Below are 12,881 nucleotides of genomic sequence, written 5' to 3'. Positions count from 1 at the left end.
AAATAAGAAAAAAAAAATAGAAGTAATAAACCAAAACTCCAAATCCCTGAAATCCCGAAACCCGGCTTAACTGTACAGAGGTAATTAGGATCCCAATTGCGCCTGAATCCAGTCAGAACTTGCGGGGGAAAATAGCCCCAGAAGAGAAGAGAGAGAAAAGAGAAGGGGGGGGGAGGCAGAACATGTATAGTATACATGCATCACGTCATACGGCGTTAAAAAAAAAAAAAAAAGTCGAAAAGGTAACCCTTGAAAAAAACAAGGGCTCAGATCGAAGTGATCTCGGTAGGATTTGGATTGAGGAACTGATTGAAATCCTCATAGTCGTTCTTGGAATCAAGATATGACCCTTGAGACAAGCAGTTCATGGGCACCTGGCGATTGAACATAGGTGATGATAGTTGCTGGTCGTCAAAGGACATATTGGAGTAATCCGCAGTGGACATCAAATCCATGTCATCGAAAGGATTGAACCCGTTACTAGGCCACTGTTGCGGGCCCTGCAATGCCAATGGGTTGACCACGCCCTGCATGGACATGGGTTGGGCGAATTGCGGGGTGTTGGGCATCTGAGGCTGTGGCTGAGGCTGAGGTTGCTCGGTCTTGATGTGCGCACGTGTCGAGGGACTGTATGTTGGCGGCGTGGGCGGCATGTGCTGCTGGGAGAAAGCATCGGAAGAGAAGCGCGAGCGAGGGACTGGTGACTGGGGGCTATCAGAACCACCGTCGGAGGATTCCTGGCGTTGCATGCCGGCGTTGGTGTGCCATAGATCCTGCTGTAGAGCCTCGGGGTTTTCTTCGAAGCGCTCACCCTTGGAGCCATCAAGAGCGCCGAGGCGCATGAGCAGGTCGTGAGTAAGTGGGTGGCCGTTGGGTTCGAGTTTCAGCTGCTCGCCAGGCCAGCCTTCGCCTTCGATGTTACGTCGGTATAGTTCCTGGAGACCGTGGACAAGCCAAGATTGTTGTTGTTCGAGCATCTCAACATATCTATAGAAGGAGAATAGCTGGTCAGTGGAGTTCTTGTAGGGTTTGAATATAACTATTTAGCTTACCCCTTCGGGTACACTTTATCATGCGCCTTCTTACGCTCTCCAAAGACACAGATGGCATTATCTGCACGACAACGGGAACAAGGACTGGATCCATCACACTGTCCGGATGGTCAGTGTATGTTGGGGGCGATTGCTTGTCCTTGTCCTTTTTCTTTTTCTTCTTCTTCTTTTTTTTTGGTTGTTATACATACCTTGGATTTCTTCAAACGGCACCGATCGCATGCTTTGCATACTCTTTTGCGGACATTGCTATCCGAATGCGAGTGCTCCGATGTTGGTGTTGATTGGCGAGCAGCCATTGTGAAGTCGAAAGATGTGATGGAATAAAAAGAAAAGAGAGGAGATGATAGGGGAATTTGGCCCTTAGCTATACTTTCAGATCCAAGGGTCGACGTCAAAGATCAATGATATAATGATGTTAACAGATCATTTAAAAGTAAATTGAGTTCAAATAAAGCAGACGGATGCAGATAGGAAATCTTTGGAATCCGTGGGTATAGGAAGGTTAAAAGAAGTATGGATAGTAGGAGAAGTAATAGAGTAATATATAAGTAGAAAAAAAAGGTAACTTGCAAGGTCACCATGGGAGAGTAGATGTGCATATATAGGAATCAAAAAAAGAGGGGGCTTTCTTGTTTAGGATTATATATAAAATATAAAATATATATATATAATATTATTTAGAGTGTCATGGATTATACATGTACGGAGTACGGAGTAGAGTTGAGAGCATAAAGGGATCGGATCGAAGATCATAAAATCCAATACAAATCCAATACACCATGAAAAATACAGGATGACTCGGCATTTACTGACGGAGTTCGGAGACTTTAAACCTGACGTATATCCGAGTGGACTGTACTTCCAGCCACACATATATTTTATGTTTTATATTTTATTTTATTTCTGGGTACTTTGTATAAAGAATATATATAATCATAATCTGGAAGGAAATAGAATTAGAATATATAGTATTAAGATTGGTAGAATTGTATAATCTTCTAAGTAGTATACTAGAATACATAAAATATGAATATTCTTGGCATAAGCATAACCCTAAGGGTATAAAAGGAAAATAAAAATCGGCAAGCCCATGCCGAATTGCATGTTGCACCCGAGAGACTTCATTATATTATGTATTCCGAGGATGAATTCCGAGGTATAAGTCAAAAATGTAATACTATAGTTATCTACTACTACTACTACTACTACTACTACTACTACTAACTATTAACTAACTAGTTATACGGAGTACTATAACATAGTTATTAATCAAAATCTATTAACTAACCAGTTAGTCAACACTGAGATAGGTTACAAATAATTAGTGTAAAAAAAGAAAAAAGAAAAAAGAAAAAGAAAAGGTCATGATCATTTCAAAGCATCGTGATTCATTAAACAGGTCTAATCAGGGTCATTACCAATTAAAGCAATTAAAGCAACCCAGTCAATGTGTTGTAAAAAAAAAAGTCCATGACGTGACCATATTCTCCCTAATATGGAACTATCTCCCTTTCGATATATACTACTTTATTACTGCTTTATTGTATTATAACTATTATAACTACATTTATTATATTGTGATTAAAAGGGCTAGACCACTCTTTCTAGAATATATCCTGTTTCTCTTTCCTCCAGGGCTTTTTCCTCGGCTGACATCCCGTGCAGTTCACCTAAAAGCTTAGCTAAATACTTACTGCATTTGGAAATATGCGACGAAAGTCTTATTAAATCCTATCAAGTCCATATCAAGTCATATCAAGTCATATCAAGTCATATCAAGTCATATCAAGTCATATCAAGTCATATAAAGTCCATATCGAGTCATATCACCTCCAATTCAACTCAAACCCAACCAACCGTGGGAACTCTATTAAGCAACCCCCGTAATATGAAATCGCGCGGAGACGCATTCCGACTCCATTCACCCCGAAGGTGGGCTTGCTTCTGGCCATGTTTTCTCTACATGTTCCCGAGTCAACACCATTTACGGAGTACATAGACATTATTGCCCGGATATCTATATCTATATATACTTGACTGGGGCATAGTCTACATTTATAATGTACAGACTTATGATCTATCAACAAGAAGAGTAAAAGCACTAGAGTTGACAGAGTCAGCAATCTCGACAGCACTTTTCACGGGGTTCCTTGTGTTTTGTTTTGTTTTGTTTTTTTTTTTTTTTGGTTCTGTTTTGGATTTCACTCTGTTCCTGACCCTGTTTGCCGTTTGGTTCCGTTGTCTTCCGGTGTTTGATAAACACCCACGCGCGACTTCGACGGGGTCAGATCTTGCCTGCACTTACGTCTACAGTGGTTGGTAGGGTAGTATGCGCCGATTCCTCGGCGCATCGGGGCATTGGGGCATTGGAAAGGAAGCGCACCGTGTTTGCTTTAGAGTCGGGCTTCAACAATGCGACGGACTAGGTCTATCTAGTTATTAGCTCTACTCTCCCTTCCTTCCCGACAGACATATTATACGGGTAAAGGTACCCTCAATGTTGACTGTCTCGTGAGCGCTGGTCTCCATAAACCCGCAACCGTGCTTGCGCGCATACTCGAGTCTGTCACGAGATGTCACCACACGATCATCATTGAGATCGCATTTGTTGCCCGTGACGATTTTGATTGGCGGTGGTACGAAAATATGGCCTACATCTCCAGATTTCTTTCCCAACTCCCGGAGTTGCTGGTCGCTCTCAACGCGTTGGTCTGTCCCCATATGAATCATATCCATAAAATAATCTAGCGGTTCAACACTCGAGGGGTTGGTGATATCATAAACAAGGAGGAAGGCATCCGAATTCAGGGTCGAGATACTCCATAGTCCACGGTACTCCTCCTGGCCTGCAGTGTTGGTGATAGAAAGGACGTAGGGGTGACCATCAACATTGCGGGTGACGGTGTAGGAATCCTCTGGGCCCGATTAGAATTGGGAATGATACATATCGATCGGAATGGGCGCAATACCGATAGTGGGAATATCTACATATAGAAATGAGAAATTAGCATAGTTTTTCCAAAGTTCAAGGGGAAGGCCTTACTCGTGAACCCATCGACTACGGGCCAACCGCATGATGGAGGATTTGCCTGAGTCCCGATCTGATCAGATCTCGATCGCGAAACCCGGAAACGTGGCACCGAATCACGGCGTCAGGATAATCCCAGGAGATAATAGAAGGTTGTAACATACCGCATCCACCATCTCCGCAGATGGTGATTGAGATCTTGTCCATGGCCAGTGGACATCGGAGAGGGGTGATGAGGGGAAATACGAGTGACAGGGGGTTTATTTGATATAAAATAACACTGAAGTATGTATACCTGTACAGAGGAATGGAGTTGCCTTTATTTTATTAGTTGATCTCTCTCGTTCTTTTCAAGTATCAGTACAATTAATGATACCTCTTTCGGGTCTATAATTATCATTGTGATGATTGTGATACATCTCATTAGGGGGTTTGCCTCTCTTAAGGACTTGAAGATACATAGTTAACACTAGACACTTTCTACCATTTTCATTCCTACGCTTTTCACAGTTTCTACAATATATAGAATAGAAAGAATTTAAAAAAAAGTAGAATAGATTATAATATATAGATATAATAAACAAAAGACAACACAGAAAAACATTTAAACAATGGGAATGTCAAATCCTATACGAAGATCTATTGGCGAGTACTTTTTCTCCACATACAACATTTGTACTTTGGAGAGATCCTTTTTTCTCTTCTACAAATATCTTCAACACATTCGAAAAATCACTGCATATATTGAAACTCTGCCCAGATGGGTGAGATATTTTAAATATGAACAGCTTCAACATGGAATATGATGATGAACAGTCTTCTTCACAACCCTCCTCACAACCCTCCGACCCGTCATATATGCCATTTTCCAATAGCAATTATGCTTTCAGTGCTATGCTACCTCAGGATTCAGATCTGCCTCTCCAGAATTTCGCACGATCACAGCCTTCAGACCTGGAAGGACGGTCTAATGTCATGCCATACGACGGGATCCCGACCCCGGGTATCTCAATGCCGATAAACATGGACGCCACCAATACCTATGCCTACAATATCCCAACCACCTACCCGCCCACCACCATGGGGATGCCTCCACAGATGGATCATCCACAGTTCCAGTCTACATACCCGCCCTTCCCACCATCCATCACGGTACCCCATTATTCCCAGCCAGCTCTGCTGGTCCGCAAGGAACCATACGATATAAACACCGATTCGACAACCAATTTCGAGGATTCCGACTTTTCAGGTCGCACAAGTGATTGGTCGCAAGCACAAGCGCAGCCACAGCGGGCTCGGTCTCAGAGACAACCTCTGGAGCGCCTTCTGCCTGCTAGTCAGCCGTACCGTGCATCGCAACCGGTGGCTATCCAGCCCAAGAAGCCCGTTGCTGCAAAAGGTGAGTTGCCTTTGTATCTGGCACTCTCCGTTGGCTCTGGCCCATGGTTTGACTGACACAGGAACGCGCAATCAGAGGATATCTCACCAGGGCTAGAAAAGCCCGAGATTGGCAAGACTGAGCATACCGGCATATATTCGACGACTGGCTTTGACGTGCTGGGAGCGTTGGTATGTCTTTCCCATGGGAAACATCTGACGATGTATACTAACCCTGTTCAGGGCCGTGTGGCTATGCGGCCTAACCCTAAAATCAACATTGGCGCGGTCGATCTCTCATGTGCCTTTGTTATGTGTGATATATTGGTCGAGGATCATCCAATCGTCTATGTGTCAGAGGCCTTTGAACGATTGACCGGCTATACTAAAGATGAAATTGTTGGCCGGAACTGTCGATTCCTTCAAGCGCCCGATGGCAAGATCAACGCCGGCGCCAAGCGAACTTTTGTTGATGGTCAGACTGTCTATCGGCTACGATCAACCATTGACGATCGCAGTGAGATACAGGCTAGTATAATCAACTATCGCAAGGGTGGACAACCTTTCATGAATCTCATCACAATGATCCCCATACAGTGGGAGTCGGATGCTTATCGGTACTACGTCGGCTTCCAGGTCGATCTGGTTGAAAAGCCCGATGCCGTGAGGGGAAGGAATCCTGGTATGCTTTGTTGTATTCTTTGTGGGCGAGCCCTCAACTGACATTGTATAGATGGCAACTATACCATTAACTATCAGCGTGATCAGCTGCCACAGTATATCGTCCCACCACCAGATGTATACTCATCACGACCAGATCTTGGGTTGCGATATGGTCATGACGAAGTGACTGCCATTCTCAACGCTATGAGTGCAGCTGGCAATGATGTCAATCGTCGTTACCTGGATCGCATTCTGGTTGAGAATACCGATGATGTGATCCATGTGCTGTCATTTAACGGCGAATTCTTGTATATGTCGCCCTCTTGTCACAAGATTCTAGAGTACGACCCAGTCGAGCTAATCGGAAAGACTCTGTCCACTATCTGTCATCCTAGTGATATTGGTCCTGTAATCCGTGACTTGCGGGCGAGCACGACAACGGCTCCAGTGAATGTTGTGTATCGTATCAGACAAAAGCACAGAGGATATATGTGGTTCGAGAGTCACGGCGCGTGGCACATCGACCCGAACCAGGGTCGGAGGCATCTTGTCATGACTGGCCGCCCGCGACCCGTCTATACCTTGGATCAGATTGCCCGCCTGGGCTCATCCGCAGCACTAGCCGAGAATGACGTCTGGGCTAAGGTTTCTTTGTCTGGTGTCATTCTGTTCATTACGACCAAGGTAAAGCCGGTGCTTGGCCGCTCGCCTGATGATCTGATTGGCAAAGGCCTACAAGAAATCATGGAGCCCGAGACCGGTGGCGTTACCACGATCACACAAGCCCTGGAGGCAGCCTGTGGTGGACAAGGATCTGGCATAGCCGTCGTTACGGGTAGCGGCAGAGAAGCGGATGAACCACCCTCATTCAAACACCAAATGCTGCATAAGAAAGGCCATGCCCTTTTAGCACATACCACATTGTACACCGGCGATGCACGGAAGGGAATCAAACCGACCTTCCTCGTCGCCCAGATCCGATTTGCTCGATCCTTCCCTCCATCCGCCACGGTCGAAGACAAAAGTCTCGCAATGGTACCCGGCATCACACGCAACGCAACTCTCGCCATTGACGATCCTGCCACTCCCCGCCAGTATGGCGCCCTTGGCCAACGCATGCCTGATCTATCAACCCTCATCGGCCTCAACGGTCTGCCCACTGGCAACCGCAGCATTTCACCCTCTGCAGACCCAGCAAATTTCTTTACAGAGCTCAATCCCACTCGCGGATCGAGCTGGCAGATCGAGCTGCGTGAGCTAGAGAAGCAGAACCGCACTCTGGGTGATGAATTGCAACGCCTGCTGGCTCGCCGTAGGAAGCGTAAGCGCAAGCAGAACGCTATGGCGGTCGAGAAGCTATGCGCGATGTGCAGCACAAAAAACACCCCCGAGTGGCGGCGTGGTCCAAGTGGAAACCGGGATCTTTGCAATAGCTGCGGTCTGCGGTGGGCGAAGCAAATCCGTGGCCAGGCGCAGGCGCAGGCTGTGGCTTCTTCGTCTGTTACAGTGGACTGATGGTGAGTATACCTATCAACCGTTTTTTTGTAATTGATTTCCTTCTCCGCTTGGAGGGCTGGTTTCTTGATACCCCTTCCGTTTGACTGTCGAAATTGACATAAGATACATTTTAAGCGTTTGGATTTTTTGATTTTCCCCCCCGCACATTGTCCTTTTCATATGCAGTCTTTGAAATTGAATGCAGAAAAAAAAAAACTTGACGGCTAAGACTGTAGGCTCTACGGCTAGTAATGATCGAAAAACGGCTCTTTTCTGAGTCGAATCGTTGGATACAATACAAAGGATACCTAAATAAACATATACCGTGCAAGCAGGGACCTCTAGAGTCTAGCTTCACACAAAACTACAGCTTCTTGGACATGTGACTGTTTCCACGAACTGTCAACCACTGCTCCAACCAACGTCTCTCCAATTGCTCTGCCCGTTTTCGGTCTTGGGTACCAGAAGAGACATCCACACCACCACGTTCCTCAACCGCAATCCGCACCTCGGTGGCATTCATTGCCGACACTCCTCCACCAACACGAATCATCCCATCATCAATAGCTAAGTACTCGGCATACCGTGCTAGTCGAGGTCGGTAGATCAAACCAGCAAGGAACTCACCCGCAGTCTTATCATGTCGCTTAACTAGACCAAAAACAGCACAGGCACGCAAGACATCAGCGGACCCAGCCCCAGCGACCCAGGCAGGATCGGCAAAGCACTTAGCAAGAAGAGCCAATTGCTCCACACCGCCCGACTTGAGCAAATGCACAGATCGATCTTCATCCTCAGCAACGAACACATCCAGTGCCGTAAGTTTGCGCATCGTAGCAGTGACGCGCTCCGTCTTCATCTGCGAGGGCACACGACACGTTGCGGGCGTAATGGCAGAGCCGAAAATCGGGATAATCAGGGGTGTGAACTCGCCGCAGACGATCAGGATCATTGTGAAGGGGATCATTCGGCGGACATCGCGGGCTGAGCGGCGGACGAGCTGGAATTGCGCGCGGCCGAGTTTGGATTCTTGTGTTATTGATGGCGCGCTGCGGTTGTTGTGTGTGCTTGTCCGCGGTGGAGATATAGGGATGAAGGCGGGTAGGCCTAATTTTCTCCGTAGGGGGAGTGAGGCGCGATAGTTGTGGTAGACATTTTTTAGGCCCGTTTTGTAGAAGGTCACGTATGCGCGGCCGAATTCGACATAGCGTTTCAGTTTATCTACCGCGCCTGCGGAGGGCTGAAGAGGGGAGGGAGTTGCGAGAGGGGCAGGGTGTGTGCTGACTGGGGCATTTATTTCGGTTTTGGACGGGATTAAGACGGTAGTTGTAGGAGTTGATGATGGGGAGGGTCGGCGATATTGCTGGCTCGGGGTGGAGGTTGAGAAGAGCTGGGATTGTGCGCAGATGGGCAGTCGTTGGGATTGGAGGTGGGGATGAAAATGAGAGGGGCTCCAAGGTTGGAATTGAGTATGGAGGACTCGCTGGCCCCGAGTTATGCTGGTCATTATTGAGATGGTGAAAGATGAGACTATGGCCGATTGTTGCACATGTTAGTGGTTGACACCTTAGGCATCAATATCAAGATGCGAGAGATATGCAGGGCCAAGAGGACCTCGGGATCAGAGTATCATCTATTATAGTACTGAGAGCTAAGAGCTTCATCGTAATATCTCTCATTGTTCCAAGTCGGTTGATAAAGAACGGAATTCATTAGAAACATGCTATATATCCTCGAACTATTTTGTAAGGTAATTAATGTACTCCGTACATCAATTTGAAATCAAAGACAATATCTACTCCTCACAGACCTCAATGCTTTCGATGAGCCCGTTGCCCAACCGCGCAATCTCGTTCAAAATAGCAGTCCGGTTGATGACAACCTCCCCCTTGGTATCACCTGGGGCGGTTGAGTACGCCGTCTTCAGGTTCCAGGTTCGCGACTTCAGGGTCACAGGGTTCCAAAGGCCAGCAATCACTGTACAACGATCGTCTCCGTGGAAGAGCAAAATGCTCTGGCTGTAGCAGGCTTGTACATCACAGACAAACGACTTGATAGTCTGCATCATTCCAGCACGGGGTTCGACCAAGTTCTTGAACTTGGGTGCCGAGGAACTACTGAACAGCTTTGACCGAAGACGAATGACAAAGTCGTAGGGAGCAAGTGAGGTATTAAACAGCTCGGAAACTTCCATATCGTGGGTTTTGCTTCGTAGCAGACCTACTGCTGCCTTGGCTAGGCTGGACATCCGAGCAGCTACAACCTTGGAGGGCATCTCGTATTGGGTCCAGGTCACTCCCTCAGTATCGAGATCAGAGGCGACGAAAAGGGCCAGACTGTTCATCGCAGGATCGATGCTCCGCCAGGCTGCAAAGCGAGTGCGGATATTTTCCGTCACTTGTGGGGTCAGATCACCTCCCAGGTCAACAATGAACGGCTCCTGCTGCCAGTCCCACCGAGAAAGGGAGTAAAGAGTCCGGAGGAATCCGGTCATGACCGACGAAGGACATTCCCAGGGATTGGGCTGGATGAAGGTGCGAACCACCAGCAATTCAATTAACTCGTCGTTGATTTGAGCAGTAAACAGGTGAGAATTAAACCATTGTTTGGTAAGGCGAATGGTGGGCGACAACAAGGGGAAGCGTGTGCACAGACTTCTGAGTGCCTGTGTCAAGCGTGGAGTTTGGACAAACGTTTTCTTGTAGGCGAAGAGAGCATAGGCGGCCTCTTCTCGTTCCCGGGGACTCAGATCTCGGTTCTTGAGATTGCGCTCGAGTAGGGTGTGTTCACGCTCATGGTGAATTCTCAACCGGAACAACACGCCAGAGGAATGGGGAATTTCCAAATACGCATTGTTGATCACCTTGCTCGATTCGTTCTCGAGGCCTACACGGCAAGACGAGGCAGCACCCGATGATTCCAGAGAGTCTCCTATCTTCAAAAGGAACGCAATCTTGGTCATTTGGATAGCGGCGAAATCATCAGGCCAGCGCGAGGAGCTTTCGAACTGAAGAACAACGTCGGTGGGTCCCATTGGCCTGAGAGAGGTATAACGAAGAAGCGAACTGGCCGGAGCCAAGTGACGAACCTCCAGTGGCACTTCATCCATGCCGCGAATAGATCGCTCAAGATCCTTGAAGGCATCGTCAATTGACTTGAAAGCAGGGCTGGAGTATGCCAGAATACCATCGCCATGTTCTTTGAGGTGCTCGTCGTATTCATCACCAACAAATCCGAATTCATCAGTGGTGATCTTGAAGTGTCGTTGGAGTATGTACTCCAAAATCTGAGAAATGATAGATGTCTCCGACTCGTCGGACCATACAAGACTCTCTAGGATGCTGCCATCTTTGAATCGCCGGAGCTCCGATTTTTCACCCCAGAAAGCTTGGAACGAGGCAGACTCTTCTTTTTCTTCTGCAGCCGGGCCGTGATCGACAATTCGTCCGACATTTTCAGCATTCAATAGCAGTCCGACAGACACACCCTCACTTGACCGTTTGGGCTGCTTGGATTTGACTGACCACGAGTCAATAGCATGGCCCACAATAGAGACAAGTTTGACTCTGTCTCCCAGAGCGCGGGAAAGAACATTATGCAAAGCATTCTGTTCATGAAGAGCGCGGAGCGTGTCTCCATTGAATGACCTGGGGAATGATATCAAGCGATCAAATCTGAGGGCTGGTTCGTCAACCTTGAGAATGAAAACCTTATCGAAATTGTCCTCTCGTGACTCATTGAGCATTTTTAGGGTGATGGCGGCTTCATGACGCAGTGTTGTGTATGACCAAGGGGTCATTTTGTAAAGAATATTCAATCCTCTGCGGCTATCAAAAACAACAGGTATCCCGGAAGGAACTGGGACCTCTTGACCAAAGAATAGAGGAGTAGTCAAATCCCTGCCAGCCAAAAATTGGATAGTGGCCTTGAAAATTTGATAGCAGCTATATGATGGTAGCAGGACGGGTTGACCAGTCGGACCGCCGCCTTCAAACAGCAAAGACAGAAGTACAGTCCATTCGAAACCACCAAAGCCTCCATTCTGGAATGGGGTATGCAAGCCTCGCTGTTGCAGCCAAGTGCGGCCAAGAATGCATGCATCACTGAAAGAATCGCACCTCTTGGAGACCGAATAGATATACTTGTGATAAAGAGAGACTGTGGCATCGGAACGGAGGCTGGCATTGTAATACGAGGTCGGTTCGCCGATCTCCGAGGTATTGGAGGCCTGGCGGATATTGCTTTTGAGTGGAAGCGTTCTTGTGATCGGGAACAACGTAGGATCAATTGCAGTCAGAATTCGGATTGTAGGCTGGGATGATTCAATTTTACGTGGTTCCAACAAGATGAGAGGACGGAGACTATCTCCATCCTGGTGGGCAAATTTGATATCAAATCCGAGGGTATTCGCGGTGTCTTGAATTCCAGCAGCGACGCATGCGATATAGTAGGCCCGCTTGTGGAAATATCTGAAGTTGACGTAGTCCTTCTCCTGGAAGAGCGAACTTGGCATAGTGATTGCAAGATCAATTGGGCGCGACTCCAAAGTGCGAGCGCCTGTTTTTAGCGCAAAGCTACCTACCACATTGATGTTCGCTGGCTTTGCGTATGTCATGCTGTACTTCACATCTTTGCTTGGCCGAGGCTCAGGCCATGGCACAACCAGACCAGAAGCACGTAGCTCCTTCTCGGCATCGGGGACAAACTGCGGAGACTTTTCGGGCAGGCCTTCAATGGCGGTCTTGATCTGATGTAGTGTTTCCTGAACCTTTGAGACTTGCGTGCTGTAGTTAGGTCTCAACCCCGCTAGCAGATCGTCCATTTGAAGCTTGAAGAAACTGGATTTGTAAAAGCCGCTGGCCATTGCAAGCTCTGCAGAGCGCTCATCTTTGCCTCGAGTCGGGTTTCGCTTCTCGGTCACTTTTGATGTCTGTTTCATTGAAGAGCGAGTAACAGCATCCTCCGGGGAAGGACTGAGCTTCCTGCGCTTGGATGTGTGGTCCGACATTTCGTGAGTGTACTAATTGTTAGTAGAGGCACTCGATTTTTTTTTGGCGATAACGGTATTGTATCAACGATGTACCATACAGCTGACTCATTCGTATTTTATGAGGTCAGGTACCTGGAGCATTGCCGAAATCGTAGTGGAGGAATGGTATCATTTGCAACCTTTGAAAGTCTTTTCTTTTCCTCTCTTTCATTCTATAACAAATATCTCCAAATAATCATATTTTCTGGCGTCGGGTTTATATTTTCAATTG

General features: G+C 47.2%; 5 protein-coding genes across 5 annotated transcripts; 1 reads left to right on the top strand and 4 right to left on the bottom strand.

Annotated features, from left to right (window-relative positions):
• Positions 1–266: 266 nt before the first annotated feature.
• On the bottom strand, positions 267–1,351 carry N7479_001027 (Zn(II)2Cys6 transcription factor domain-containing protein; the record flags this gene model as incomplete). Its single annotated transcript, XM_057248725.1, has 3 exons — positions 267–987; positions 1,053–1,150; positions 1,244–1,351. The coding sequence occupies 3 exons, from the start codon at positions 1,349–1,351 to the stop codon at positions 267–269; spliced, it is 927 nt and encodes a 308-aa protein (XP_057113157.1).
• Positions 1,352–3,125: 1,774 nt separating this feature from the next.
• Positions 3,126–4,290, bottom strand: N7479_001026 (putative RAS small monomeric GTPase; the record flags this gene model as incomplete). The annotated part of the gene is given in 4 exon segments (XM_057248724.1): positions 3,126–3,350; positions 3,361–3,477; positions 3,561–3,970; positions 4,248–4,290. The coding sequence occupies 4 exon segments, from the start codon at positions 4,288–4,290 to the stop codon at positions 3,126–3,128; spliced, it is 795 nt and encodes a 264-aa protein (XP_057113156.1).
• A 588-nt stretch (positions 4,291–4,878) lies between these two features.
• On the top strand, positions 4,879–7,638 carry lreA (uncharacterized protein; the record flags this gene model as incomplete). Its single annotated transcript, XM_057248723.1, has 4 exons — positions 4,879–5,482; positions 5,558–5,652; positions 5,704–6,142; positions 6,194–7,638. 4 exons carry the CDS (start codon positions 4,879–4,881, stop codon positions 7,636–7,638), a joined length of 2,583 nt encoding a protein of 860 aa, XP_057113155.1.
• A 346-nt stretch (positions 7,639–7,984) lies between these two features.
• N7479_001024 (uncharacterized protein) lies at positions 7,985–9,127 on the bottom strand (the record flags this gene model as incomplete). The annotated part of the gene is made up of 1 exon (XM_057248722.1): positions 7,985–9,127. The coding sequence occupies one exon, from the start codon at positions 9,125–9,127 to the stop codon at positions 7,985–7,987; it is 1,143 nt and encodes a 380-aa protein (XP_057113154.1).
• Positions 9,128–9,415: 288 nt separating this feature from the next.
• Positions 9,416–12,628, bottom strand: N7479_001023 (rRNA-processing protein UTP22; the record flags this gene model as incomplete). Its single annotated transcript, XM_057248721.1, has 1 exon — positions 9,416–12,628. The coding sequence occupies one exon, from the start codon at positions 12,626–12,628 to the stop codon at positions 9,416–9,418; it is 3,213 nt and encodes a 1,070-aa protein (XP_057113153.1).
• Positions 12,629–12,881: the final 253 nt, after the last annotated feature.

Source organism: Penicillium vulpinum, assembly GCF_028829585.1.
Source record: "Penicillium vulpinum strain IBT 29486 chromosome Unknown utg000001l_segment0_segment0, whole genome shotgun sequence".
Classification (NCBI taxonomy): Eukaryota; Fungi; Ascomycota; class Eurotiomycetes; order Eurotiales; family Aspergillaceae; genus Penicillium; species Penicillium vulpinum.
This window is presented reverse-complemented; position numbering and strand designations above follow the sequence as displayed.